The sequence below is a fragment of the Gaeumannomyces tritici genome, assembly GCF_000145635.1.
Source record: "Gaeumannomyces tritici R3-111a-1 unplaced genomic scaffold supercont2.4, whole genome shotgun sequence".
Classification (NCBI taxonomy): Eukaryota; Fungi; Ascomycota; class Sordariomycetes; order Magnaporthales; family Magnaporthaceae; genus Gaeumannomyces; species Gaeumannomyces tritici.
Genome location: NW_008804548.1, coordinates 3,439,872 through 3,467,689, shown reverse-complemented (window position 1 = coordinate 3,467,689; position 27,818 = coordinate 3,439,872). Strand labels below are relative to the sequence as shown.

Sequence of the window (27,818 nt, the reverse complement as noted above, 5' to 3'; positions counted from 1 at the left end):
GATTCCGTGGTGCCGTGGCACATGCATCTATTACACATATCAACGTGGCAATCCCGCTCCCGTCATGTTGCAAGCCATGCCGACGTACCTGCTCTCCCGTATCACCCCCACTACCAAAGCGCGTGCAAGGGTCGCATTGGTGATATTGGTGATGAGGGTTGGCTGCGGCTGGAAAGCCCGCACCCCCCGACCGCATGTTAGCCCAGCTCGTCGTCGCCTTCTAGATGGGGCGGGGAGGAGGAGCCGGGGTGGGATGGGAAGTTGGCTTAGCGCGTATGCGCCATGATGTTGTCGATGGGATTTTTGAGCACATTTGGCAGCCGGGCCCGGGGGGCCTCGTTCGACGCACCACCACCACGACACTGCAGAACAGAGCAGGACCACACGCGGATCTACGGTGCTTAAATACGCCCATCCTCCGCCGTCCAACCCTTTTTTTTTTCTTGTTCCCATCCCCCGCCCACCTCTCCCTGTACCAGCCATCCAGGTATCGTTGCTGCGGTCGACCGAAACAGAGTTTCACAGCTCTCGGGGACAAAAGAACCAAGATAAAGAAAGGGGGACCAAGATACCTTTCCCTTTCCCACCTTCTGTCCGTCTCCAATCCAGACGCCCCCCCAACACAGTCGGCAACAAAAAAAAAAAATGGTCGCCGCACCCCTCCTCGCCCTCGCGGCCCTCACGCCCCTCGCGGCCGCCCACTTCGGCCTGACGCAGCCGGCGTGGCGCGCCGACACGCTGTCCGACACGGCCCCGCCCCGCTACTCGCAGTGGACGTACCCGTGCGCGGGCGTGCTGTCCAACGACACGGGCGTCAACGTGACCGACTGGCCGCTCGACGGCGGCTCCGTCGTGCTGGACCTGCACCACGACTGGACCTACCTGCACGTCAACCTGGGCCTGCTCCTCGGCGACGACCAGAGGGCCACCGTCACGAGCTTCAACATGTCCCTGACCGGCCCCACCTTCTGGAACGTCACGGGCAAGGGCACCTTCTTCATCGAAAAGGTCGCCCTGCCCGCGGGCTTCACGCCCAGGGAGGGCCAGAGGGCTAGTGTTCAGGTCATCACGCCGGGCGCTACCGGTTCTGCGCTGTACAACGTGAGTTTTTTTTTTTATGTTCCTTCTTCTCTCTTTTATGCCTTGCCTCTCCCCACTTCGAGACTTGGAAATGCAAAACAAAACTTGCAAATGCAAAACAAAACCACCAGAAGCGAAACAAATCTGACATGAGCAACAAAAACCCCCCACCCAGTGCGCCGACATCCGCTTCACGCGCAACGCCACCAGGCTCTCCTCAAGCCAGTACAAGACCTCGGACGGCATCTCCTTCTACCAGGTCCAGTCCGGCGCGGGCAACTCCACCAGCACCGGCGGCAGCGGCGGCGGCTCGACCACGAGCCCGGCCGCCGGCACGACCAGCTCCAAGCCTGCCGGTGCCGGCGCCAGCCTCGGCGTCAACGGCGTCGTCCTGGGCTCCGTTGTCGGCATGGCTGGCGTCTTTGTCTACGGCCTCGGATGGTAGACGGCATGGGCTCTGACTCGGAGAGAGAGGCGGGGTTTGGAGAAAGAGCTCTGTCCACCTAATCTATATACCTATCTACCTAGCTAGGACGGGGGGACTCGCGCGATGGCTTAATATGAGAGAGGGCCATTGTTGAAAAGGAAAGACACCGAGTGGCCAGGTGGCCGATCAAAGAAGCATAAACACAACGCAAGAGACAAAAACAATGAAAAAAAGAAAAGATATATAAAATTGCCACGTGACTCTTCTTCTTGCTTTTGTTGCTCTGCCAGTCGTTCTAATGCTCGGCGTATTACCGTTCCACGAGAGGAAAGAAATACCAAAGTTATGGGCGCATAAAAATGAGGCTTTGCGAAAATGCAGACAGTATAACCAATCAGAGAAGACAGCGACCTGGCCCGCCCAAAAAAAAAAAGGGCGGTACCCGAGCCAAACGGTAAAAAGCAAAGCGGACAAGTCGCTAGAGGTATATAACACATTAAACATGTACCAAACAACCCCGAAAACTCCAGGCCCAAGGAGAGCTTTAAATCGCAAATCATGCCCACGCCAACCATGACCGTCTGCCGCCTACATGTTCCCATATCCCTTCCACCCATCCGTCGTATATATGTCGTAAAGTAAGCCTTGTTCAGGCCGGTGTCGGCTGCTGTTTTGGCTGAGGAGCCTGCTCCGCAAACAGCTCCGTCATGATGCGCCAGGCCGAGATCCTCTGAGCCGGGTTCGGTGCCAGCATCTTGCCCACCAGACCTTGGAGCTTATCCAGGGGGTCTAGCTTGTCCCTGGCCTCCTTGACTTCGTTGAGCCAAGTCTGCATCTGGACCACAGCCGACGGAGGCACCTGTGATCCAGCACCTGGCCTGCCGCCCATGACTGCCTGGGCGCCCCCACGAGCCTGGGCGGCCGTTCTGTGCAAATCTGCAATCATCCAGAACAGCGGCCGTTGGTTTTCCCTCCTTCTCATGCGCGACTCGGGCCAGGGAAGCTTCCGAAGCACGTAAAGCATGGTGACTCCCAGTGCCCAGACGTCTCCGGCCGGGCCCCGCTGCTTGTTTCCAATGTACTCGGGTGGAACGTAGTATGGAGTACCTCCGGCTGTGGGTGAGCTGCGGGTATGCGCCGACAGGCCGAAATCGCACAGCACGGCGCCTCGCTCCGGGGAAAACAAGATGTTGGAGGGTTTGATGTCGTTGTGTACCAGGTGGCGCGAGTGAATATAGTTGAGCGCACCCGAGATGTCGCGTAGGATCCGCATAGCGTCGGCCTTGGTGCCCACAAAGTAGTCGTTGTTTTTTCCCCGCCATGTCCCCTGGATTGTGAGGTCGTGCGCATCCACGTGCTCCATATACAACGAGAGATAACGCGCGTCACCGCCATACAGCTTGGGGATGTGGTCGTGCTGCAGGTACCCATGTGACTGGAACTCGCGCTGCCACCCCTCCGCCTGTCGGATCACGTTCCTCTCATTCTCAAGAGGTTTGATAAGGCCATTGTACGACGGGGCGGCGCGCGTCTTGAGGACTTTGACCGTTATAATGCTGTTTGGTGGGATGTTGAAATGCTCGGCAGTGCTTTTAAACACGCTAGAGAGAGCCGTCGATGCAATGAGATCCCGTTTGGTGATGCGGTACTGGTCCAATTCGCATCCGCCGGGGATCTGCACCGTGTCGCCTGGTTGCATGTCGAGCAATGGCTGTCCATTGAACGGGACAAGTTCCTGGCTTTTGCTGTTACTGGCGGTTGGGAGCGTAAACACTAGCTTGTCGGCGTTTGATGGCAGAAATTCAATAACACCATCCTGCTTTCTTGAGGACGGCGAGCCGTCCGTTCCTCGAATTCGCCTGGCGTCGGGGCCGGTAGGGTCATCCTCGTCCGCGACAAAGGAGCGCTTCCCTGACGAGTTGACCATCTCATTGAGCGACGAGCTGGTGCCGGACGACGAAGTGGTCGCGATCCGCATCAGCGCGGGCCGCATCTCCACTATCCTGAAGTCCAGGACGTCGATATCATCGACTTTGATCCTCCATGTTCCAGGAGGCAGCTTTTTCGGGATGAAGGGAACAACTGTGTGTTCGGTGCCGGGGCTCATAGGCGGAAGCTGAGAAACCCTGGTGAGCGTGATGGGCAGGTCTGACTTGTTGACAAAGATCTGGTGGTCGCTCTCAGTGTCGTAGTACATCTCGCACCACAGCGTTGGTCCGTGCGCCTCGCTCCCTGACGAATCGCCGGCGCGGCTTCCACCGCCTGGGACTCGGACGGAGAATTTGATGTCTTTGGACGTTTGTGTGACGGCCAGAACCGTATGCTGAGGCCTACTGGGCGACTCGGGTGAGGCGACTTCGGCATGCAGAGCCAGCCATTCGCAGTTGTCGTGGCTCGCGGGACTGACGGACCGGCTCCTAAGCGGCCGCACAAGAATGCGAATGCCCTTGTCTGGTGGAACCACCAGCTCGTCCAGGTGCACGGGCGCAGCATCGTCGGCCTTGAAAGATTGCCTTTGTATGCGTATGCTCTGCAGGCGCGCGTCCATCTCCGACTCGGGAAACGGCTCGGTCTTCTCAGTGAAGGACTGCGTCGGGTCCGACACCGCTGCCGGCTCGGCTCGGGCAGCCATCGCTCGCGGAGCTCGGCCCTGGGTGGCTTCGGCTACCCGCAGGCCCGTGATGGCGGCAACCGGCGCGAGCTTAGGCCACCAGGCAGGCCGCCAGGCCCCCGGCGCAGGTCCACTCGGCGAGTCGCTGCAAGACAATGCGCCCGCTGAAGTGTCCGAGCAGTGATGGCCAGCGAGGACTACCCAGGCACAAAAGCAGCTGGGTGCGCGAGGAGGTGCAGCAACCTCTCTCTGCCTCGGCGCTGATGACAAGTGAGAGTCTAGGCAGCGACGGTTGGTGCTGACTGTTCTTGACCACGAGGGATATGGATCTCACAGCCAGAGTAGCGCGGGTAAGGGGTGGTATGCGGTTGGCGATGACGCGATGGAATGACAAGCAGACACTCGCCGCTGGCTAACGGCGGCAAGGGGCCGTGGGCTGAACGAGGGTGTGGAGCGAAAGAGGTTCGCTCTGATGCGAGGTTCCCCTGGCGGTGATGCACAGGCAAGGAAATATGCGCAGGCTGGGGCGGGAGAGCGGGCGGGGTGGACGGGATATATTTGTGCACCGGCGACTTGCGACGGACAGCACAGCAAACGAAATGAGATGCGGATGGAGCGATCGGTTCAAGCAACCAAAGCCAGGCCGGAAAGCGAGCGAGTGGGGGAGGAGACAAAAATATGGACTCGCCGATGCGCCTTGCAGTTCCTCCACCAGGCTCAGAAAGCTCTATTCCGGACAGGTGGCCGCCCGTCTCTGGCGCGAAATGGAACAGGGAGCCAAAACGAAGGAGTCAGATGGGAAGAGAAGCAGACGGGATTGAGAGAGCGCCGGCCCTGCTGACGGGGGTTTCTCGCTGAAGAACCCTAGAGTAGCTGGGGCGCAGCCTCAGCAGTGGGCAGACGGGCCCAGCACACACCCACAGAGTCATCGCCTGCCAGCAGCAGCCAGCTGCACGGGTGCCTGGGGATTCGAGTGCTGCTGGAGGGAGCCAATGAGGCTGCGCAATGCAGGGGAGGTCACCCCGGCACGGGGCGCGGGGGAGTCTCGCGAGGCAGGAGAGGAGAGACAGCGTGCGGGAGCGGCAACGCCCAGCAGGGCAGTCTGGTCTGGGGAAGGCGACGGGAGACGTCATAGAATGATTGCAGCCCGGTAAAGGACGAGAATACCGTGCTGGGCTCGGCCGCAGAGGGTGCCATGTCACGGGGATATTCTCGGTCAGGGTCTCAGAGCGCGGTCGTCTGCCGCAAGACTGCGCCCGCTGGGCATTTCAAAGGCGTCAGGTGCCTGGAGGAGGAAAGAGCGAAGGAAAGGAACCCAGATGGAGGCTTTGTCAGCGAGGGGTTTTGGGTGCAGGCCAGCTGCTGACGGTTGGCGGCCAGCTGGGAATGGAAAGCCAAGAAAGGAAGATCGGGAGCCGTACCCGTAACGGAGTGAGACGGACTGGACACCGTTGACGGTCACGTGTTGTCCGTTACAATAACGGCCGATCAGAAACACTCCGTCGCAAAAACGAAGGCTCCCGTCCTGTGTGACGTACAATTTCGGATCGGATCTGCGCGTCTGCACTTCCGATGACGCTAAATGGATGCCCGTTTGCCCGACTTGTTCGACATGGAGTTTCCTTTTTCAATTGCTTCATCCTTCATATTTTCAATATGGCTTTTTGATTTTCAAGTTTATTCTCTTTCCTCCTCTTCCAATTCACCATGATATCTATGTACCGACGCACTGATGTTTGTTGTCTTGCTCATGAGTGCCGACCACTTTGAACTGTTGGAGTGCGGGCCGTGTCTGGCGGTAAATGATACGTGTTTGCGTCGGGTGGTCAGCTGGGGTCAATGTCCGGGCGAACAGACGATGTGTGCTGTCTGCTATTGGCTGGGAAAATTGGTGGCTGACTCCATCACGGCTGGCGTTGGTGCTGCGACACAAAGAGGGGGGCAGGGGAAGGAACATCCTTTGGTCACGGCCAATCCTCCCGAAACACGAAGGGCTGAAGGCGGCAGTTGCTTGGTTCTCCAGGGTCCTTTTGCATAGCATTGAAAAATTGATTCTCTGGACTGGCCTTGGATCGATGAAGTCAAGAATCTCTCGCTGTCGCCAGTTGTCGCCTGGTAGAGGTCGCTGGATACAATGAGCCCGAGACCCCGCCTCGATGCTCTTGCATCTGGCTGCCTTTCTGCAGTCACGCCCACCGCTTTCGCTCCCACCTCGTCAGATTCTCGGCTGGGTGGTGTGGCAAGGATGCAGTGGACTGGAATGATGCTGGTCAAATTTGCTGGCCGGGATGTCTCAACATGGATGGAATATGGAAAGGAAGAGTTGCACTTGCCGCCGATTGGTTGCTGGCAGTGCCAAGCGGGCTGCTTGGGGCAAAATCTCAACATGCGGCTCTGTTCCATTGGCTGACGCGTGAGGGTGGGTGGGGCGAGGGCAGACTTCAGCCATGATACCCATGCATCTGCATGGCGCTAATGTGGGACGTGCATTAGCCGTAGGGCTCAGCCAGGCAATCTTACTGGTCCGTCGTGGCCCATTTCGGCTGGGTCGAGATCAGGCTTTTGGCGCTGATTTTCGGTATCTGGCACAACGCCCACCTCTGGCTGGAGGCTCAGGGGGGTCTTGTCGTCGTCGCCGCCGCCGTCCTCTCTCCCCACAACATCACCACAACAACACACCAGGCAAGACCACCCATACCCATACCACAGACCACAGCCTTGCTCGCCGCCACAATGTTCTTCTTCATGATATGAATGCCTCGTCTCGACAAGACCCAGCCCAACCGACTCGCAACTGCCCACCGGCTCACCCTCCACGGACCAACCCGACCCTCCGCCTTCCTCACCTCTCTCAACCTCTCGACCCTCGAGCCTCTCGACTCTCTCGACCAACCCTCCCCACCGGCCCGACGCCCGACGCGTCCAGTCCCAGCTTAGGACACTACAGCAAGCATCCTCGCTCAGGATATGGATGATCCCGACACAGCATGGCCGTTCTGGAAATTTGGGCTGAAGAAGGATGACCTTGTCACGACGCTTCAGGACCAATACAACACGATTCCCTCGTCCATCCAAGACCCCGAGGCCTTCCACCACGATGTCTTTGAGCTTTCACACGCGGCCTCCTCCACAGCCGAGTTTCACAGCCTGATGTCGGAACGGAAGCAGCAACGCCTGCGAGAGCTCAACGATACCCTCCAGTCAGCGTCGTGCGAGATCATCGCCAACCCTTCGCTCATCGGCACAGGCCAGTGGCAGCACGCCATCCAGCTGTTCCGCACCCGAAGCCTCGACTCGCTCGTCCGCTACTTTGCGGCCTATCTCCCCGAAAACCATCCCTGGTACCATTCGAACGAATCGTCGTCGTCTTCCTCGACCGACTCTGACGGCGCCGACGTGGACTCTCTCAACCCTTCGGAACACATGGACGACTATGACAAGTTCGGCACGATGCCAGATGAGTCCTACATGCAAAACTATCCCCTCTCGCCGCGGTCCATGACCACGTACTCCGCCATCACATCGCAGCACGACTTTGACCAGACCGAGTACTCCCTCGGACCCTCCTGCACCATGTTGTTCTCATCGTCACCAGAAGCCGACGATGAGTTCTCCATTCAAGAATCGTGTCCTTCTCTCCTCCCAGACGACGCCTCAACCCAGAGCACCTCTGACGAAGAGGGCTCTGTTTCTAGCGAGTGCCGGGCTCGTCTCACTCGTCAAAAGCAGGTCGTCGACCGGGCTGAGAAGATGACGATTGTCGACTGGACGAAGAGCAAGGACGCCATGTCCGAGCTGCCACTCGCTCCCATGGGAGCAGACAAGACGCCCGGATCAGACACGCCGACGCCAAAGAGTGAAGCTATTCGCACGCGCGCCAGCTGTGGCGCCGGCTCCTTCTTCCCAGAGCTGCGGCCGTCGCGATCTTTGTCCGCGACGCCACGTCTTCGCCACCGCGATTCAGCCATCGCATGCCACCTGTTGGTTCATGCCGCAGATTTGGACTCGGAATACTCCCCATCGACAGTCTTGGCCGAGCGCCAACGAAGCAAGCATCTTCCCAGACACTTCGTCCCCCCATCACGCCTTCGTCGTCGAGATCTCAGCCCGTCCGGAAACTGCAGGAGTCGTCCCCGCGGATCGGCTTGTAGGGGCAGTAGTAACAATAGTGGAAGCAGCAGGGTGCAGAAGTCCTCGGAAGAACCGCTGCGTTCAAAACCCAGGGGCAGGAAACGGGAGGATTGCTAGCCAGAGGAGAGCGACAACGATCATGTCGATGTCATGCTCCCGTCGTCGCCGTCGTCGTTGCGCCGATCGGGACGATGGAGAAGGATACTGTGGAGGATTTTTTGCAGGTCACGGCTTGAGACGCCTGGCCTGCTGGGCGCGAACTGTTCGGATCCAGCTGCCCGCTGTAAATATGTCTCAATACCCGTCTATATTTTTCAATCAGCGTTTTGTTTTTCTTTTGGAATTTGCTCTTGTCGTTACGAACCCGTTGATGCTAATTCTCCCATCGCAAGGCCGATGTTCTCCTAGATTTTCCATGGTCGCTGTGCCCCCACCCACGGTCTACCGTTGCTCAGTCACGCGTTCAGCTCACGTTCGCCACGCCCAATCGCTGCTTCGCCTATTCCGTTATTGTAACGCCACCTAGTCTCCGTTTTCGGCGTCCTTCTTAGTTTCTCCCTTACCGGCCTCCCTGTTTGCGTGTGCCCATCTCTCTTCCAGGGCGTCACAAGTTCTCCCCTGCGTGAACGATGTCTCCGACGCCGCTTTTGCTCTCTCCCACACTTGCTACTGCACCCGAATTGACCATGCTAACAAATATCTTTGCGCTCCAGAATGCCAGCTCGACAGAATAAAACCAAAGGTATTGTACATTTCTCTTCTGTTAGCTGTAGTTCGCGTTGCTCCACTCTAGGTACCCTGTAGTCCAGGTATCTCATGATCGCTTGCTCGCTGGACGAGCGCCTACTCTCGACTTGAGCGGGGTCCAGTGTGTGTGTGTGAAGGCCAGTGCGAGACCATCATGCTTCCATTTCCAGTCACGCAACTCCGTCACGCGCAACATCACATTACAACACTATTCTAGGCAGATTTCCCCTGAATGCAAAGAAATTGAATGCTGTGCACCTTCCATTCACCTGGACCACGCGCCGCACGTTGTCCAAATTTGCGGGCACAACATTTCCCCCGCTTCCAAGCCAGGCAGCATTCGAATCTACCGCCCCAGGCCTCCAACGCCGCACCCACCACACACATCACTCAGCCGCCGCCCTCGCCCCCTCCACGACCCGCAGCGTCGCCCTCGGCCCACGATACCACTTCCGCGCGCTCGCCGCATAGTACAGCGACACGCCCAGCCAGACGGCGCCGCCCACGACGACGGTGTAGTTCATGCCCTCGGGGGCGGGGGCCGGCCCGGCCTGCGGGAACATGCAGAGCACAATCACAATGGCGCAAAAGGCCGCCGCGACCGCCGCGATGGGCCTCGACAGCCGCCGCCCGGTGTAGAAGGCCCCCGACCGGAACTTGTCGCCGCCGCCCCCTCCGGCGGCGCGCGCCGCGATAGGCACGCCAAAGGCCACGTACTGGCCCGCCACGCCGAGCGAGAAGAGCGCGGCGGCGGCGGCGGCGGCGGCGGGCGCGATCAGGCAGAGCAGGCCCATCAGGAGGGCGGCGAGGATGACGGCCCATATGGCGCGGAGGGGGATGTAGCCGAACCGCTTGGACTGTTTTTGTCGTGCATGCAGTGTCAGGTCGGGTTTTACCCCCACTCCGTTTGCTGGACCTTTTTTTTTCATGCTTTTACACTTTGGAACCCCCCCTCGGTGAAACGACTTACAACCTGCCTCAAGAACGTAGAAAAAGGCGGCGCCCCGTCGCGCGAGAAAGCCCAGGCCTGGCGCGAGGCAACGACCAACACCGCTAGCCCCATGAAGAACTGGGCGGCCAGGAGGGGGGCCATGAAGGCTAGGGTGCCCTGTTTGCCGAGGGCGTCGTAGTATACCCGCGCCATCTGTTTTTTTTTTTTGTTTTTTTTTTTGATTGGCTTAGCTTCCCCCCCGAGGGCGGACTGGTAGTAGATGTAGGCATCTAAAAGGGGTAGAGATAGTCGGCGTACCGGCTGGCCAAACGGCGTTGCAAGAACAGCCTCGACGTCAGTGATGCAGGCAGCGATCGCGGCGACGACGACGAAGCCCAGCAGTCCTTTGCAAGTTGGTGTCAGCTCGCTGCAGGTAGGGTGACGGGCAAGAAACTCGACACATACCACTCAACCCTACCGACAACATGATGGCGAGCGGGACAGCCCTCGCGGCGTTGGATGCTTCCTCTGACACTATTTCCAGCTTCTCTCGTGAGCTTTCACACATGCACCTCCGAACATCAGGGGTTCCCGCCAACTCACTATGAACCTGACATCACAAATGTCGTGTCAGCAAATTCACCCTCAACTCTCTTGTCTCCCCACTACCTACACAGGAGTCGTAGCCACCAGCCGTCCAGATGGGCGACAGGAAGGCGAGGATCAGGGACCAGCCCGTGAGGTTCTGGACCTCGGCGAAGACGACCCTGGCGTCGTTGCCGCCGCCGCGGCTGCGGGTGCCCAGCAGCAGCGCCACGACGGTGGCCACTATCAGGGCCAGGTTGAGCACCACGGTCGCCGTCTGCAGGCGGCCGATGAGCCGCGACAGCGTCGAGGCCAGGGTGGCGTGCACCAGCAGCGTGGCCATGAAGACGGCGTTGCTCGGCGTCCAGGCGCCGTCGGTCCCGATGACGATACTTTTTTTTGGTAGGGGGGTTGTCAGCCCTTGAATTAGCCCAGGAAAAAAAAAAGAAACGACGGGAGAACGAAAGAAGCTTGCCAGCCAGTCATCCCACACAAAGCAAAACATCAGCACAAACCCGTAGCTGACGCCGCACACGCCGCCGATCAGGCCGAGCGTGTTGCTGTAGCCTACCAGAAAGGAGAGGTACCACTTCGCAGGCGCTCGCCCGCGAAGTGGTGGGTCCAGTAGTAGAGCCCGCAATATCAGCCCATGGGTGCGGCCTGTTTATGGACTGCCGCAGGAGTTTGGTAGGATTGAGCCGTATGTGAAGCAGATAGCTTGGCAATTTACGATGGCTTATCTTGCAGGAAGATTCTCTCGAGATTCTAAGCTGGGCCGGCTGGTTTTTTTGCCAGTTGTACAGGGCTTGCCGTTGTGGTATTTCTCCCCAGGTACCAGACAACGGCGATTCTGGTGAGCCCAACAACTTCTCCGTATCAGGTGCTGTATACCTGCAGCTTGGTATCACCCATTGTCACCTTCCTTATCGGAACCGCCAAACAGTATCCTGTGTTCCCAAGCTGTGGTTCTCCTGTGCTCGCGCTTCTGCGCTTCTATAGTCTAGTGGCCCGGCCGTGGTTGGTATATCTGCTCCTGGAATTGAGTCGGGAGCCATATTGCCGTGCTTGGATTCTCACTCCTGAGCTTGGCCAGCGCTGGTTTACACCTGAGCTCGCTAAGGTCGGATCCGTGCCTAGATTAATTCCCCTCGCATTTAAGCTCGCATCGACGTTGGGCTACCTACCTAGACACCTGCGCCGATCCCACCCTATTAGAGTTTAACATGCAACCCCGCACGAGGCGTGTATCACACGCTTCCACCAAAGACTAGACCACCAGACCTAGAGCCCGGACTCCCAAAGCCCCTCTCCTAACCTTGTTCGATGTTGACTCCCTCACACCGTGAACGAACCCTGAAGAACAATACATAAAGCATGGCCCACATCACCCCTAATCCGTCCGACGACCAGGCCGGCGGAGGCCCTCTCCTCGGAGACGTGCTGGTGACGGGCGGCAGCGGCTTCCTCGGCTACCACCTGGTCGGGCAGCTCCTGGCCGACCCCGAGTGCGGCGCCGTGCACGTGCTGGACCGCGTTGCCGCCGGGTCGTCGTCGTCGGCCAACCACCACGCCGGCGCGACCTACCACGCCTGTAGCGTCGAGGACGCGGCCGGGGTGCGCGCGCTGCTGTCCTCGGCGCGCCCGCGCGTCGTCTTCCACTGCTCGTCGCCCAACTTCTCGTTCCCGGACGAGGCTGGGCGCGCGCGCGGCCGCGGCGCGGCGGCGGACCAGCTCGAGAGCAACGTCGACGGCACGCGCGTGCTGCTGGACGAGGCGCGCCGCTGCGGCTCCGTTGCCGCCCTCGTGCTCGCCGCCACCATCGACATGTACCGCAACCCGCCCCACGTCGACGGCGACGAGTCTCTGCCGACCTGGGCCGACGTGGACGACGGTCCCGGCCCGCCCGAGGAAGCCTACGCGCGCAGCAAGGCCGCCGCCCACAAGCTGGTCCTCGCCGCCAACGAGCCCGACTCCCTCTCCTCCTCCGCCTCTGGCCGCCCGCCTCTGAAGACGGCGTCCCTGGTGCTGGCGCACGCCTACGGCGAGCGCGACTCGCAGATGGTGCGGACCATGCTCGGGACCGCGGCGCGCCCGGGCGTGCCGTTCGTGCAGATCGGCGCGGGCGGCAACGCCATCGAGGTCGTCGACGTGGCCAACGCGGCCGCCGCCCTGCGCCTGGCCGCCAAGGCGCTGCTGGACCGGTCCCGGGCGTCGGGCCGCGTCGACGGCGAGGCCTTCAACGTGTCGGACGGCCGGCCCGTGCCCTTCTGGCACCACGTGCGCGTCATGTACGACGCCGCGCAGCGCCACTACGGCACAAAGGGCGAGCCGCGCGTCGTCGTGGTGCCGGGCTGGGTCATGCGGGCTGTCGTGTGGATAGTGTACTGGACGTTGGCCATCTTTACGCTGGGCCGCGTGAGGCCGCCCGTGTCCCTGAGCAGGCAGGCGCTGGTGTACTCGCTGCACTCGCACACGTACAGCACCCGCAAGATCCGGGAGAGGCTCGGGTTCGAGCCCGCCTCGGATCATGATGCGGTCGTCGCGGCGGCCATGGAGTGGGAGCTGAAGCGCAGGGAGGCAGAAACGGGAACGGCGAAGAAGGTCGCCTAGACGGCTGGGAAAAGGAGAAAGGAACGAGTTGTCGTATCTATCTAGGAAGTGCAAAGTCTAGTTGATCATGTCTAGTGTGTGCGAACCGAATCCCACGCCCCAAAAGTCAAACAAATCCAGAATCCCAATTTGCCACCCCGTCGTCTGTTTACGACCACGCTTCCATCAGGTCGTCTCCAAGTCTTTTCAAAATAACGAGACAGATCAGCCTGACCACGGCCTTGACGATGATAGTTGCGCTACGTGCAAGTTTCACCTCTGACAAGGAAGCTAGACGCGATTTGTGCGGACTCGAGGAGGCGTAGGCCGCCGTCCTCCTCCATTTCAGGTATCGCTTTGGAGTACATGGCGGACCCCGTTTATGATGTGGTGGGACGTATATTTTGTAGCCTGCAATGTCTTTTTTTACGTCTGCGTGTTGAGGGAGAAGGACATCTGCCTGTCCAGCTATCTCGCGACTCTTCCCCATGGTCCCGTCGCCATCCATTTATATTGAATTCCATGGTGGCCGCGACTCAATATTCTCTGAATGCATGGCCCAACGACCAGACCTATTGACGTTTCCAGGGGCTGATCACAGTGGCCGGCTGCCCAGCCTCGGTGTGGTCGTCTAGGCCAACCAAGTTCCAACAGAAACGCTCGGCCTTCGTCTCACCTGCTTTCGTTTTCTCTAGTGTATGTTTGCCAACAGCCGTTTCCCTCCTCGGTGAGTGGTCTTGTGGTCAGTGGTTGTAGACCTTGCCGTCGCGGCCTCCAAGAGGTGCACACCCGCGCCAATGTGGTCTCCACGCAACGGCCGGAGGGGAGGGCGACCCGATCCACGGCAGGGAGTACAGATGACCAAGAATTTTGGGAGCGCTTCCACGACGGTAAGGCAGGCGACGCTGAATGATCCTGAGGCGATTTCCTCCCACGACACCTCGTTAGGTGTGCATCAAAAACTAAAAGCTAACATATCAAAATTGTGCACATCCCTTTGCTCCTCGCTAGAATCATACACATAATCATACATATTTTCCCCTCCGAAACCCGTTATCCCTCGGCGCATGGCCTCCATCATACAGTAAAAATTCAGGCAAATTTGGTATCATATCCCGCCAACTCCAGTCCCCCAACACCCTATCACGTGTCATCATTTATAAAGACAAGAGAGAAGACGAGTTATCAAATGTAGGATAAAAGAAATCATCGCTTGCTTCCTCTTCGCGAGCCCCGGGTCGGGCGTCCACCAGGGACAATAACCGAGGGCGGCTTGGTGATTCTGGTGCTCGTCCTGCCGCTCTTTGTGATGGCACGCTCCACGTCGCTCAGATCTCCGCCCGAGGTGATGGGCGGCAGGTGCGGATAGCCGCCCCCCGTGTTGGTTTCTTGGTCGTATCCGTAGCCGTTGTCGCTGCGGTCGTTGCTGTCCCTCCTCTGGTGGGAGTCCAGCAGCGCCATCTGGTGCTGGTCGGCGACGAAGCCGCCGTCTACGCCGCGCGGGAAGACGACCGACGGTAATCTGTTGGCACGGGCGGCCTCTCTTTGCTCGCGGATGCGGCGTGGCACCACCTTGGCCCACATGTACTCGCGCAGCGTCTTGGTAGTACCAAACACGACAAACACGAGCAAGCTGGCCGATACGCCGGGCATGAAGAGGAGGACGACCTGTTTGAGTGCGTCGGCGCTCAAATCGGGTGTGCCAGCCGCTATGTTGGCGTTGGCTGCAGAGGTGACCGTCTCAAAGTGAATAGTGAGCACTTCGAAAATGCTGTCCATAAAGTTAGCTATACTGACGTTAAACAAGGGTGGTTTGTTGAGCCAGAGGTAGCTTACGCAAGTGCAACAAATGCTATGGTGAATCTGACCATAAGCCAGTTGTCGTGGATGCTCTGGCGCGGCGCAACCGTGACGGGGAGCGAGCGGCTGAGGTCCGTTGCTTGTGACGTGGGTGAGGAGGCTTCACCATAGCCCACGTGCCAGGACATGAAAGCCATCCGCACGCGGATATACTTGAACAGTATCAACATGAGGAGAACTGCCCCAGACGATAGAGAGATGGCCACTGTGGAAAGGTGCCGTCTGTCAGCTCCGAAGCACCCCACCAAGGCACATGGCTGGAGCCGGGATGGCGCAGTGAGACTTACTGATGATGTTGGCGATAATGTAGAAAAGTGCCTCGATTTTTTGAGTGGCACGGAGTCGCAAGATACCCATCTGCAACGCAGGAAGTAGGAAGGCAGTTGTCTTGCAAATCAGACTGCTACGCTTCCCTCTCAGATCCGTCCATTTGAAGACAGAAGCAGCCAACTCGAAGGCCCTGGTCCTTGTTAGCCAGGATGACTATATATGATTAGGACAGGGAACGGAGGAGAGGAAATACCAGAAGAGAGTCATCATTGCCATTGCATTATACGAGTAGTACTCTGGGGATCTGGGTTAGATTCGACGATATGTGAAGTCGGAAGACTAGGGGAAGGGAGACATACGGATATAAAAAAGTACAAGATCAACGCCTACAGATGCTCCAGAAATGGACAGTTCTGGGTTCCGGGGATCGGCGAGGACGCGGTCAAACTTGGCCATGGCAATATTCTCCCAGTCCACTATGGTGTGGAACTGCTGGATGATGGAGGCCGTGGTGGATATGGAGGTGAGAAATGATAGACAAGCAACATCTATAAGGATAAGTACTGTCAGCGGCCTGGGCAGGATGTCTCGGGCACATGCTTTGGTATTCAACTTACAGCTCGTGCGCTCCTGCCGGGCCCATACCAGGACTATCATGAGAAGACCGGCAGAGAGGCAGATGAAGCTATAGACCAGGACGCCCACCGCGACCCCGAGGATCCCCTGGTCGATTTGAACGGCCATTTGCGCTCCTTCGTTGAGTCAAGTGACATATCATCACCTATTCCGCCAGAGCCTGGCCATGGTTGGGGGTTGGTAGTAGAGGGCAGGTCGTCGTCGAGGGCTGAAGAGAGCGGATTCGAAAGTCGGGAGGGCAGGCCAGGTGGGACTCGGCAGAGAAATGGAATATCGGCCTGGTTTTGACAGCCGGCCGTTGCGATGCGAGAGCAATGCGTGCAGGGAAAGAGACGCAGGGGGAGTCGGGCATATTTAGGGTGCCAATGCGCGGCTGCGCCCTGTCGATCCACGCTGGTGGGTTGTGGGGCGTTGCATCCAAAGAGGAGATATCTCGGTGACGCTCCGCAGCCTTTCTTCTTGCTTATTCCCGCTGTCAGGAACCGTCCTTTCGGTGCGAGACGTCCCCCGGCGCCAGGGGATCGCGCAAACAAATGGGCGGCCCATCCTGGACGTCGTGCTGCTCCGCGGACACAAATTGGAAAGACGCTAGCATGCGCCCCGGAGCCACGACCAGGAAGACCCTTCAACAACTCCACGGGCTCGACCGGCCGATTGGATCGTCGCAGTGTATCTATGGGCCTCGGCCACGAGGCAGGGATGGCTCGGATCTCAAGAAGCGAAACGAGCCACAAGCGACGATGGAAATGGTATACTCTACTAGGAAGAAATGGAGACAAGGGATTCTTCGACGCCCCTTCGGTCGGTCCCTCCGCCGTGCCAAGCAACGACGGCGAAAGCCAAGCGCTTGCGAGAAGGGTTTGGAAGGCGTAGTGGGAACCACATTTTCCTGTTTACGAGCTGGGGGCCATCGAGACGGCTGGTGGGGCATCCCGAGTCGTGTCCTCTGGTTTTTAGCGACAGAACAAGCTGAAACCAAGATAGAAAGGGGCAATCCACCGAACTGGCGATTTTCCCACGCTCCTGTGTCGCCTGTGCGACGATGCCGTCGCTGCTCCCAGATTGCCACCGGGCCAGCACGGGCCAGCTCGCCGGCCATTGCGCCTGAAGAGGTAGATAGCTAGAGTTAAAGTTTTTCGAAGGTGCTGGGGTGCGATGGCAAATGAGGTCAGTCTTACGTACTAGAGTAGGAGTGACCGAACAATACCAATCAAAGAAATAATGCCGCGAGAGACAGCTCCTGGAATAGAAGCCGGCAGTTGTAGACCACAGCAAAAGAGAGAAACAGGACACTGGAGGAAACACAAGGGGAGCCAGGTGACGGAGATTAGGAGAGAAACAGAAGGGAGATGTTCGGACCGTGTGGATTCCGATTCTCGCCTACATCTTGACCCTGGGGAGGTGCAGACTCTGGTACGGGTGTCGCGACGGGTTCATGACCACGATTCGTGTCTCGTGGCGATCTCTATGTGCGTAACAGGAACTCGGACATCATGTTATAGTTTGTCAGCCCAGCGCGTCGGCGTCGGCAGCACGCATCTGGCAGGGCAGTGCCTTGGAGAAAATAAGGCGGAAGATACGCCATCTGGTCATGTTGGGCGCCATGTTCCTGACGATCGCTCCCCCCAGCAGTTTTCGTTCTATTCCTGATGGAAACGAAGCAAAGGAGACAAGAGGATATGTGGGGCTCATGCACGACACCACGGGCAGTTGAGGTTATAGCCCCTCCCTCCGCTCCAGGGTGTGTGCCTGGACGGGAGAAGGAGCGGGTGCCTGAAGCGAGCCGTGCGTGCTTGCGCCCCATGCCTGCCGTGCCGCTCCCCACCAAACCAGCCTTGCCAAGCACGGACGCGTCTCAAGTCCAATCAGCTCGCCCGATGCACTCACCGAGACGCGTAAAGCACACTCACGCCCGCCAGCCATTGTCGGGCAAGGGACCGCCCGCCCGCGACCACGACGGCCGACGTCCACCGTCCACCATCCACCACCTGCTCCCACACTCGCCAGTCGGAGCCGCTGCCGACGGCGCTAGAGACATGTCGTGGGAACCGCCAGTACCGCCCGAATGGCAGGACGCGCATCGCGCCTTTTTGCAGGCGCTAATGGCGCGGGGCAGCATGACGCTCGACGAGGCCCGCCCCGTGCTGGCGAGCATCCTCAACCAGATACACGACAACCCGGACCCCATCGCCTCGGATGAGCTGCTGGCCGAGGACGTGGAAAAGTTTGCGCGCCTGGCCCGCGAGGCCGTATCGCCGCTTGATTTCGACATCCGCAAACTGCGCCATCAAAGGACGAAGGAGCCCGTGTGGGCCTTTGTCAACGTGACGAGCGACCCGAGCACCCAGCTGGCGACCACCCACACCGCCGACGAGATCTCGTTCGTGAAGCGCCTACTGGACGCCATATTCGACACATACAACAAGCCGCGCCTCGAGCTCATGTGCCTCACCGAGGACCAGGCCCTGAAGCTGTCGCGCCCTTCGCCGCCGCGCAACGGCCGCGTCAGCCTCGGCACCGACAACGGCGAGGGGCCGGCGTCGCAGGCCACGAACAAGGGCCTCAGACACAGCGAGGTGCTCGCGCTGCTGGCGTCGCTCGTGGCCGAGGGCTGGTTGGAGAAGAGCCGGGCGGGCTACTACGGCCTCACGCCGCGCGCGCTCATGGAGCTGTGGGCGTGGATGAACGAGACGTACAACGACCCGGACGCCGAGGGCAACGAGTGGCAGCGCATCAAGCACTGTGAGGCCTGCAAGGACGTCGTCACGATCGGCCAGCGGTGCGCGCGCCCCGAGTGCAACGTGCGCCTGCACGACATCTGCGAGGAGGCCTTTTGGCGGTCAAGGAGAGACCGCGCCTGCCCCAAGTGCCGCTCGCAGTGGGATGGGGAGCACTTTGTCGGAGAGAGGGCCGTCACGGCGTTGGTGGCCTCCCGCCAGAGCAACGGCAGGGGCGTCGGTGCGAGGAGGAGCGAGACGGTGGGGCCCATCGCCGAGGAGGCCGAAGATGACGAGGAAGAGGAGGACGGATAAGACAGGGTCCTGTCTTTGTTTAGTTTTGCCTACATAAGCACTTGAGCGGCCTGGCGTTTATCTTGGTTGGGCCACCTGTTTTGTTTGATGAAACGTTTTGTAGTCTTTATGCTCGTCATGGAGAAGATGATACCCAACAGCTAGTTTTACCAAGACCGTCGGTGGGCATACCACACGACATTCACATGGCTCTGGCAGTTTCATTCTCCCCCAGCACTTGTCGGCGGCGCACATCTCAGCGCGGCACTTGGTTCCCCCACAATTGCCCGTCCAGATGGTGGCTTGGCGTGCATAATTCCACCCAACTGGGACCCTGCAGCTGCATGTGACGGTGCATGATGTCACGAGTGGCTGGGCTCAGTTGCCACCATCCGGCACTGGGCTGGCTGCCTCAACAACTCTGGAGAAATCAGGGAACCTGGAAGTGCGACACGTGTCGGGCGTGACCTGTGCATTGAGGCGCCCACTGCGGCTGGTATCTTCGTTTGTCAGGTCCACCTTGCGACTTCAGCCCACCTCCCTGGCTGCCTCGGTTGAGCTCGGGCAATCGCAGGTGTCTCTTAAACCACCGCCCGCCTCCAGACTGCTGTCTAGAAGTTTCGCAATAGCCAAAACATCAGTCAAGCACAAACTCTCCTCAAAGGATCACGCGAGCTCGCACCAGCTCCAACCACACAACCTCCCCCAGCGAACGCCTGTGCCAATTGCGACATGCTCGAATACTTCGCATACAGAAAGGTCAAGAAGCACCGGGCGGAGAAGAAGGAGCAGGAGACGGCCCAGCGGCTCGCCAAGGATGAAGCGGTCGCCTCTGGCTCCAGCGCCCCGGCCACCCCCGGCGTGCCGCGCGTCGTGGAGCCGGGCCCTGCCAGCCCGTCGGAGGCGCAACACACGATGGTCGAGCCGCTGCTCAAGGACGAGGACGAGCGGTTCCTGAGGCTGTTGACGTCGGGCTCGCGCCCGCCCTCGGCCCGGCGGCTAGACGGCGCCCACGACGACGACGACGAGGGCCCGCGGCCGCCCCTACCGCCGCGCATCAAGACGCCCGAGATCGGCTGGGACAGCGACGCCGACTCCTTCATGGGCAAGGGCAAGGGCAAGGTGGGCGGCGAGCTGGCCTTGGCCGAAAAGCCCGGGGCCGGCAGTGGCAAGTTCACGGACCGCATCGGGCGGCGCATCTCGGTGCTGGTGCGGCGGCCCGGCAACAGCAACAAGAAGCCCGAAGTGAAGCCAAACCCCAACCTGAGCGTGCCCGAGGCCGAGGCGGAGCGCGAGCGCGACGACCTGACGCGCGTGCTCAATGACCTGAACCTGTCGGCGCAGAACAACCGCGCCTTCTCGCTCTCGCCCCAGAGCGCCGAGCTGGTGGGCAAGTTCACCCTCGTGCTCAAGGACCTCGTCAACGGCGTGCCGACGGCCGCCAACGACCTCAAGCTGCTCGTCGAGGACCCGGACGGCCACCTGGCAAAGAACTTTGACCGCCTGCCCGCGTCGCTGCGCAAGCTCGTCGAGACCCTGCCGGACAAGGTCACGGCGACAATGGCGCCCGAGCTCGTGCGCGCCGCGGCCGAGTCGCAGGGGCTCAAGCACGACGACAACTCAAAGGGTGGGCTCAAGGACACGGCCATGCGCCTGCTCATGCCCGGAAACCTGCAGGAGCTCATCACCAAGCCGAGCGCCATCGTCGGCATGCTCAAGGCCATCATGAACGCGCTCAAGCTGCGCTGGCCGGCATTTATCGGCACCAACGTCCTTTGGAGTGTCGCCATTTTCCGTGAGTAATTCTTTTTTTTGGTTACAAGATGAATGAAAAAAAAAGGTATAAAAATACTAACTTCCTCACCACTTCCTTCCACAGTCCTCCTGTTCGTCCTGTGGTACTGCCATAAGCGCGGCCGCGAGGTCAGGCTCGAGGGCGAGCGCACCACCGAGGCCGGCGACAGGATCGAGGAGCTCCCCGACGACCCGCAGCTGCCGGCCCCTCGCGCCGAGGCCAGCGGCTCGGCCTCCGCGCCCGGTGCTGTTGCTGCCACCAAAAGGACGTCGAAGTAGTGTTTCGGCCTCGAGGTTGAACCCGCGCCGTCTTTTTGCGTTGGCCAGGATAATGAATTGCAATCTGCGGCTGCACATAATATTTCCTTTTTCATGTAGAAAACTGGTGGCAGCCCGCCTTGACGAAGGACACGATAATAGCATACGCACAGCATGGAGTTGATGGCTGTTTCTTTTGATTTGTAATATGTGATCTACATGGCGGCTATCTGAGCGCAAAGGACAAGCAGAGACATGCTCGGGATCGCCCAGCGTGGGTATTTTCTTTTTATCGTCTTCTCACCTCTCAAACGCCGCTCACACCCGACGCGGCCACATGCAAGAAACGGCCCCGTTCTAGTCCTCCTGCATGGGATCCCGCCCCTCGGCGTCCGAGACGGCCTTGTCCACCACCTTTCCTCCGTCCTGCATCCAAAAGTCGACCTCGTCCACAATATCGTAGAGCACGTCCTCGACGATCTGCTCGTCGAACCGGTCCGCCATGGGGCGTAGCTTCACCGACGGGGCGGCGGGGGTTTCCTGCGCGCCGGTGCCGTCCGCGTCGACCATGTCCACGTCGCCGTCCGGCGGGGGGGCCTCGGCGCGGAACCCCGGGGGCGGGTACCAAAAGTCCGGGCCAAAGTTGACCTCGGCGGCGCCGCCCCGGAAGACGCTGACGGCCGGGTAGTAGCCCAGGGTGCCGTCGTCGAAGCCCTCGCGCGCGCCCTCCTGGAGCTTCGCGTTCGGCGTCGAGGCCGGCGGCAGGAAGCTGAGCAGGTCCTCAAAGGCGGTGCCCATGGGCACGCCGTTCTTGTATATCTTGACGTAGGAGCCCGGGAGGGTGCGCAGGCAGGTGACGGGGTGGTTCGGGTTCGGCTTCTCCGACAGGTGGCTGCCGTGCGCCGCCGCGGCCGCCATGGGCGAGGGGTTCATCAGGTCCTCGAGCTCCTTGGTCGGGTGGTAGTCGAACTTTTCAAAGTAGATCATGTGCGTCTTGCCGCGGAACGGCACGCGGTCGCGTACGATGTTGGCACCCTCGGTGGCCTCGTCGCCTCCAGGCAGGTGGTGGTCTACATCGACGACGGGGTTGTAGTGGCCTAGTACCACCTTTCGGTGCAGCTGCTCGGACGGCAACGAGATCTCGAGACCTATGACGTCGCCCTCACGCACGTCCTCGCCCGCGGGGAAGAAGTCGCGCGGCCGCGACATGTGCACCTTCTGACCCCCGACGTCGCGGAGGCCGTAGCTGTATGCATCGAGGCCGACGGGGGCATCCCGCGACGCCTCCCTCCGCGCCCAGCCCATGCGCACGTGGCCACGAGACGTCGGGGCGGCAGCCGCCTTGGTGTCACCATTGGTGTCGTCGGCACCGGCCGGCTGCGGCGGGAGGACGCCGCGGACCACCTTGCACTCCCAGTACCAGCGGCCCTCGCGCACGGCGACGTTGGCGCGCGCCATGCGGAAGCCTTGCTCGCCTGTTATGTGCCGGGCCTCGCGGTCGAAGAAGACGCCCTGAGGTGCATCTTCAAGCGAGAGGTGTGCCGTGTACGGCGGTGGCTCGGTCTGGCGGTAGTAACGTGATGAGGGGAAGCGAGGGTCGGCGATGCAGTAGTTGTAGACGTAGTTTTTCCTATTGAGTGCCCTATTACGAGGAAGCGCAGCAGCTGTTGCGTTAGTGACCCAGGTATCACACAGAGGGAGAGTCTGGAAGACCATGTGGACAGCCCTGGAGGGCGACTCACTGCTCAGAGGTGTCGAAGAATTCAATCTCTTCGCCGTCCAGCCCGGGGATCTTGTGGTGGCTGATGAGGACGGGATCGCGGCTGGGCTCAAAGTCGGAGCGCTTGAGCGGGCCGCTGGGCTTGTATCGCATCGGTGAGGCTTTGGGGTGGTCGGGCTGCTGGTCCTTCAGCTTCGGGTCCGGCGTGGCCCTGGCACTGTCGCCGCCCGAGGAGACGCCAGCAGCGCTGGCCTTTGCCTCGCGCTTCTTGAGCGACTCCTTCTTTGTGCGCTTCTCGCGGGCCAGCACGGGCGACTCGTCGCGGGTCTGCGACTGCGCGCGCGTCGCGGTGGCCTGGGTGCGGGCGGCGTCCGGGTTCAGCGGTGAACGCACGGCCGGGGCGTGATCGTCCTCGACCATGGCGCGCTTCTGCGGGATGGAGGACGCGGGGGGAGTCCCGGCGCGGGCCGAAGGCGACGCGGCCGCTCCTGGCGCCGGCGCGGAGGGGGTCGCCTCCCTATTTGGGGTCTCGCTGTTCGCCGCCATGTTCCCGAGAGGCTACCTGGGAGTGAGGGTGTGTCGATGCATGCAGACGTGGGCTCCGGCGCCGGCAGCAGTGGGCATGGGATGGGTAGAGTTGAGAGTGAAGCTTGCTCCGTTGCAGCTCCGACGCCAAACTCGATCCAATTCAGCAGCAATGGACAAGGGGCCCCACAATTAGCGCTAGCACCAGGTACCCAGGTACATACCGACCCACCATGCTATGGATCACTACCAGGTTGTTACGCCTTATGCTTTGGATATATTTTTTTGTCCCTTACACACACTATCACCACCTATCCATGCTCGTGTTACACCCGCCGCCCTTTTTCTCCCCAAGCACCCCTGCTGCCCTTTTCCCCCCAAAACACCCCAACCACAATACCTTACCTCTCTCTTTCAGCATTACCACCAAGGTCGCAACCATTCCAGTGGGGCCGGCCAGTGCAGCGTTGTAGTAACGGGAGCCTGCGTGTTGTTTCGGCCTCAGAATCGATCTGGGGCAGGCCGAAGAGACCACGGCCATGGTTGACCACCACTCCAAGAAGCTCAGCGGCTCGCGGCGCGACCCCAAGCTCTATGGGCAGGGCGAGCAGGCGGTGGTCCACACCATCCAGGCCAAGAAGGGCTACGACGGCCAACAGCATATACAAACAGGTAAACAAGGTCCTCGCGTGCGACGAACTCTGGAAATAATTTATAATATCGACTCGAGATCTACACTCCACCATGTCCTCAAGAAACCTCCCCTCGCGTGCATTGTCTGCCCTTTCCACACACTGATTTGCGTTCTCATTCTATCACTGTCATTTCCCTGAAAAAGGAGGCCATCCTCACTAGCGAGAGGCGAGCCTCCACAACCTGGTGACGCTACATATGAGCATGGGTATACTCCCGCTCACTGGCATCCCATTCCCCGATGGTCGCAGCCGCGGCGCTGTGCTCGTCAGACTGCTCAACGGCCATAGCCGTGACTTCGGGTTCGCTGCCGGTCCGGGAGTAGTGACTGTCGGGCTCGAGCGTGTTGTAGGGCTCCTCGGACATGTCTTGGTCCAGCCACATGCTGAGGGCGGGGGTCGTGCCTGCGTGGCTGCCGGAGGAGCTTTTGGCAGCGGCGGCAGCGGCAATCTCGGCAAGGTTCGCGCGCCTCCGGGGCTTCTTTTTGGTCTTCTCCTTGGATGAGCCGGGGCCGGCGTCCCCGTCAGCAGTGCGAGTGGATCGGGAATGATGCCCTGGCTGGCCTCCGTCCGGGTTCGAGTGAAGGGGAGCCACAGGAGGATCGGACTAGGGAGCGGGCCAGCCATCCAACTGTGTGTACGCATAGGCTTGGGCGTACGGCGAAACCTCTGGGGTCTGCGGCCCGAGGTTGGTGTGACTGTCCCGCTGCTCTACGGACTCCTCCAGCCCCTGATGCTGAAAGTTGTGGGAGCTCATAATGATGAGAACGAACGAGATATGCTTTGGAGAGGAAACTAGCTGTGAAAAAGGCTTCGATCTTCTATCTGAGCTGTTTGGGGTATAAGGGACGAGTGCCTTGCCGATGTCCTCTTGAATCCCCAAAAGGGCTTCTGATCCAGCGGGCTTTATACCAATTCCCTTGCCGCCATGTCTAAGAATTAGATACTTTGAACACCACGCAAGAAAGTGGTGGTCTAAAGTCCCCCCGGTGTCGTGTTGGGCAGATGAACAAATTCAGAACAAATTCAGAATACATTGCACATGCACCTTTCCGGCTATCTCGCCCGACTGGACATGCCGGGGGATACAAAAGTCGCTAGCGCGGACGTCATTGGTTAGCAATTCAAGGTCAAATTCAGCAATACTATTTGATTGGCGGCCCTACTGGCCTCGGCCTGGAAGGGCCTAGTACTGCGCTTCGCCGAGGGCCGCACACCCAGAGCTTTCAGTGCCAGGGATTGTAGTTCGCCGCAAACCAGACTGCGAGGGGCGGTTCAAGCGAACCGACGCGACCCACGTCGAGATCTTGTTTTGACGACATATCTTCTTCCAGTGCCTCCATTTTTTGAAATGCCGTGTCTTAGCCGACTTTAAAAGAGCCCGGCTCCAACTTCGTGCATGGTTTAAGTAATCCGCTGGTTGTTGCAGTGGAACGGGCTATCCAGATTGATCTTTTCACGCTCTCTCCCTCTTTCCCTCTTTTTTTTTGTATGCCTCTCTCACAATCGCTTCGACCTTCCAGCCATACGCCAAACCCCTGCCTCTTCGGGCTGGTACGGTAGCTGGCAGTACGGCCAATCAGCTCGAAGTGGGCTTGTGATACCAGCAATTAGCCCGCTGTGTGGTCAGTTTGGTCGCGCCTGCATGAAGGCAGCCAGGCGGCTGTTGCGAACTGGTTGCCTGAGGGGGGCCGGGCGGTTGCGGGGTAAACGAGAATAAAATACGTATATGCTGGGCTGGTGATGCTCGCTTGTATGCTGCTTGCCCTGGTTTTACTCTATAGTAGAGTACGTTGAACATATGACAAAACTTTCACGCGGCTCCCTTCATTGATACAGAACTTCGAGATGCCGCCCCAGCAACTAACCAGAAACGCGCAGCTATGGCAGGAGCACAAGGCGACCATTTTGCAGCTGGCTGCCGAGCACTCTGTCAAGGAGGTATGCAAAAGAATGAAGGAGGATCACCAGCTTGATGCCACGTGAGTCTTGGTTTATGCTGCACCGGGGTGCGCTGTTTTCTTTACAGTTCCGCTGACCTCTAGTCAGGCCGGCACAGTACGATTATCACTTGAAGCTATGGGGTCTGCGACAGAAGAACTTGAAGCGCGGAGAGTGGCAGGCGGTGATTGCGGAGTACGACCGGCTCGCCTCCCACCACGCGCAGGTTCGCATCCTCGTCCATGGGAACCCACTGTCCGCGACGCAGCTTAAGAGGAACCGCCGCTTGTATCAGCCTGACGCGTCAACTGGGGTGGGAAACAGCTCAAGGCCATTTTTACCCGATGCGATATCCTTCCATGTGCGAAGTGCAGATGGGGACTGGCAGCTACTGCCTCGAGGAGCCCATGGTCAAGAATCAGGCCGGCGTGCAAGCATTCCGCGAGGCCTAGACCACGGCACGCCTCCTCGGGGTCACCCCAATCCGCTTCACCGAAGCATTTCGGTAGAGGATATTGGGCTTGTGGACCTGCCCGCAGAGATACCGGGACCCGGCCTGGTGACAGCAGCCGTTGAAGCGCTGTGGTCTAGCGTCGACCAACGCTTGATCAACGTGGACGACGCCGAACTCACCTTACCCCAACACCCTCCATCACCCCAGCGATGGGAAGTCAGCGATAGGTTCCTTCTCTCTCCGCAAGCGTCACCGCAGATTCTAGCAGGGTCTATGGCCCTCAGCCCTCGTCGGAGGCTAGGGACACCACCGTGGCTCACAACACCCACGCTTTTCGGGCGCATCAGCCTCGATTGGGCTTCTCACGACAGCCCCATGTTCGACTTTTTGCCCAGCGACCCCAGCTCGTTCCAGTCGGCTATGGAACTCCTCGCACAGAAGCTTTCGGGTCTGTTCAGCACCGTGGAGCGGCGGTTCCAGACCAATACGGTTACTCCTCCCCGCTGGCAAAATCCACTTGGGAATACTGTCATCGCTGGTGGTGTTTCCCAGCCGGAGCTATCTGGTCCCTGGAGCTTCAGGGACACCTCGCCTCCGGTTCAGGAGGTTGGTGGGGAGGATCTTGCCGGGCCGCTGCGCTCGCTCCTACCGGAGGCGCGACTAATTATGATGGGCGATGGAGGCGCCGAGGGAGTCGCTATGTTCCGGCGGTTGATCTTCTCGGCCGCCAACGGACTTGCCGGCCTAGATGATGTGGACATTGCTGGCGTCGTCCGCTTCCTCAGTCGGCCAACCGGCGGCAGCGCCTTACTTCTGCGGCTATTCCGCGGCGCCAGGGACCACTACAGCAAGGCCATTGCGGAAAGCCTCCTTAAAGCAGCCGTGGAGGCCCAGCATGTCGAGGCAGTGAGGCAGATTTTGCAGACTGGCACGGTCGATGCCGACAAACTCGTCTGCTATGGGGGTGGGAGGAGGCAAAAACACTCGCTACTTGAAAGAGCCGCTGCTTTGCAAAACCTCTCGCTCGTCAAGGCCGTTTTGGCCGCACGCAAGGCGAGAGAGAAATCTATCTGGGAGCTACGGGACATCACTGGTGGGCTGGTGTACGGCGCCGGTCCCATCGCTTGCCTTGTCGCGAACCTGCCCAAGAGAACAACCATTAGCCCCGACACGGAGCGGATCGCACTGCTCCTCGTGGAAAAGGGTTACCCAGTGCCTCTAGAATCACTTCAATATCTTGTGAGAGAAATGCACGGCTCGGACCTGGCTTCCAAGCTCATACTCAGACTACCTTCAGAGCAACACGAGAGTCTCGTCGCGGGAGGAATCGTGCCGGGCCTGGTCAAGACGCTAGACGAAGAAGAAGCTCTGAAAGTAGTCAGACACATTTCCCGAATCTGCGACGTTACTCATAGCTCAATATGCCATAGTAAACATCAAGAGGAGTTCCATTGGGCGCTCGTTGAAAGCGCAAAGATGGGACGACCTAAACTGACAAGCTTACTCCTGTCACGGGCGCTGTCACTTTCTGCTGTCCTCAGTGCTGCTTTCAGGGC

At 59.6% G+C, this 27,818-nt stretch overlaps 11 protein-coding genes across 11 annotated transcripts; 6 read left to right on the top strand and 5 right to left on the bottom strand.

The window, feature by feature from the left end:
* The first annotated feature begins 384 nt into the window (after positions 1–384).
* Positions 385–1,742, top strand: GGTG_08564 (hypothetical protein). The gene is made up of 2 exons (XM_009226406.1): positions 385–1,101; positions 1,256–1,742. The coding sequence occupies exons 1-2, from the start codon at positions 646–648 to the stop codon at positions 1,523–1,525; spliced, it is 726 nt and encodes a 241-aa protein (XP_009224670.1). The 5' UTR covers positions 385–645; the 3' UTR covers positions 1,526–1,742.
* GGTG_08563 (CAMK protein kinase) lies at positions 1,425–5,575 on the bottom strand. The gene has a single exon (XM_009226405.1). The coding sequence runs from the start codon at positions 4,137–4,139 to the stop codon at positions 2,157–2,159; it is 1,983 nt and encodes a 660-aa protein (XP_009224669.1). The 5' UTR covers positions 4,140–5,575; the 3' UTR covers positions 1,425–2,156.
* Positions 5,576–6,709: 1,134 nt separating this feature from the next.
* On the top strand, positions 6,710–8,617 carry GGTG_08562 (hypothetical protein). Its single transcript, XM_009226404.1, has one exon. The coding sequence runs from the start codon at positions 7,086–7,088 to the stop codon at positions 8,364–8,366; it is 1,281 nt and encodes a 426-aa protein (XP_009224668.1). The 5' UTR covers positions 6,710–7,085; the 3' UTR covers positions 8,367–8,617.
* Positions 8,618–9,115: 498 nt separating this feature from the next.
* GGTG_08561 (hypothetical protein) lies at positions 9,116–10,855 on the bottom strand (the record flags this gene model as incomplete). The annotated part of the gene is made up of 4 exons (XM_009226403.1): positions 9,116–9,853; positions 9,967–10,331; positions 10,393–10,537; positions 10,601–10,855. The coding sequence occupies 4 exons, from the start codon at positions 10,853–10,855 to the stop codon at positions 9,383–9,385; spliced, it is 1,236 nt and encodes a 411-aa protein (XP_009224667.1). The 3' UTR covers positions 9,116–9,382.
* Positions 10,856–11,736: 881 nt separating this feature from the next.
* On the top strand, positions 11,737–13,275 carry GGTG_08560 (C-3 sterol dehydrogenase/C-4 decarboxylase). Its single transcript, XM_009226402.1, has one exon. The coding sequence runs from the start codon at positions 11,887–11,889 to the stop codon at positions 13,120–13,122; it is 1,236 nt and encodes a 411-aa protein (XP_009224666.1). The 5' UTR covers positions 11,737–11,886; the 3' UTR covers positions 13,123–13,275.
* Positions 13,276–13,973: 698 nt separating this feature from the next.
* GGTG_08559 (hypothetical protein) lies at positions 13,974–16,524 on the bottom strand. The gene is made up of 6 exons (XM_009226401.1): positions 15,849–16,524; positions 15,591–15,779; positions 15,485–15,527; positions 15,249–15,421; positions 14,938–15,166; positions 13,974–14,872 (listed from the first exon to the last, which is right to left on the bottom strand). The coding sequence occupies exons 1-6, from the start codon at positions 15,973–15,975 to the stop codon at positions 14,308–14,310; spliced, it is 1,326 nt and encodes a 441-aa protein (XP_009224665.1). The 5' UTR covers positions 15,976–16,524; the 3' UTR covers positions 13,974–14,307.
* A 933-nt stretch (positions 16,525–17,457) lies between these two features.
* GGTG_08558 (hypothetical protein) lies at positions 17,458–19,209 on the top strand. The gene has a single exon (XM_009226400.1). The coding sequence runs from the start codon at positions 17,517–17,519 to the stop codon at positions 18,897–18,899; it is 1,383 nt and encodes a 460-aa protein (XP_009224664.1). The 5' UTR covers positions 17,458–17,516; the 3' UTR covers positions 18,900–19,209.
* Positions 19,210–19,291: 82 nt separating this feature from the next.
* Positions 19,292–21,341, top strand: GGTG_08557 (hypothetical protein). The gene is made up of 2 exons (XM_009226399.1): positions 19,292–20,673; positions 20,758–21,341. The coding sequence occupies exons 1-2, from the start codon at positions 19,611–19,613 to the stop codon at positions 20,949–20,951; spliced, it is 1,257 nt and encodes a 418-aa protein (XP_009224663.1). The 5' UTR covers positions 19,292–19,610; the 3' UTR covers positions 20,952–21,341.
* GGTG_08556 (SET1 complex component ash2) lies at positions 21,094–23,300 on the bottom strand. The gene is made up of 2 exons (XM_009226398.1): positions 22,673–23,300; positions 21,094–22,572 (listed from the first exon to the last, which is right to left on the bottom strand). Exons 1-2 carry the CDS (start codon positions 23,194–23,196, stop codon positions 21,288–21,290), a joined length of 1,809 nt encoding a protein of 602 aa, XP_009224662.1. The 5' UTR covers positions 23,197–23,300; the 3' UTR covers positions 21,094–21,287.
* A 760-nt stretch (positions 23,301–24,060) lies between these two features.
* On the bottom strand, positions 24,061–24,624 carry GGTG_08555 (hypothetical protein; the record flags this gene model as incomplete). The annotated part of the gene is made up of 2 exons (XM_009226397.1): positions 24,061–24,474; positions 24,535–24,624. 2 exons carry the CDS (start codon positions 24,622–24,624, stop codon positions 24,061–24,063), a joined length of 504 nt encoding a protein of 167 aa, XP_009224661.1.
* A 1,091-nt stretch (positions 24,625–25,715) lies between these two features.
* On the top strand, positions 25,716–27,806 carry GGTG_08554 (hypothetical protein; the record flags this gene model as incomplete). The annotated part of the gene is made up of 3 exons (XM_009226396.1): positions 25,716–25,849; positions 25,917–27,474; positions 27,560–27,806. 3 exons carry the CDS (start codon positions 25,716–25,718, stop codon positions 27,614–27,616), a joined length of 1,749 nt encoding a protein of 582 aa, XP_009224660.1. The 3' UTR covers positions 27,617–27,806.
* Between the last annotated feature and the right edge of the window lie 12 nt (positions 27,807–27,818).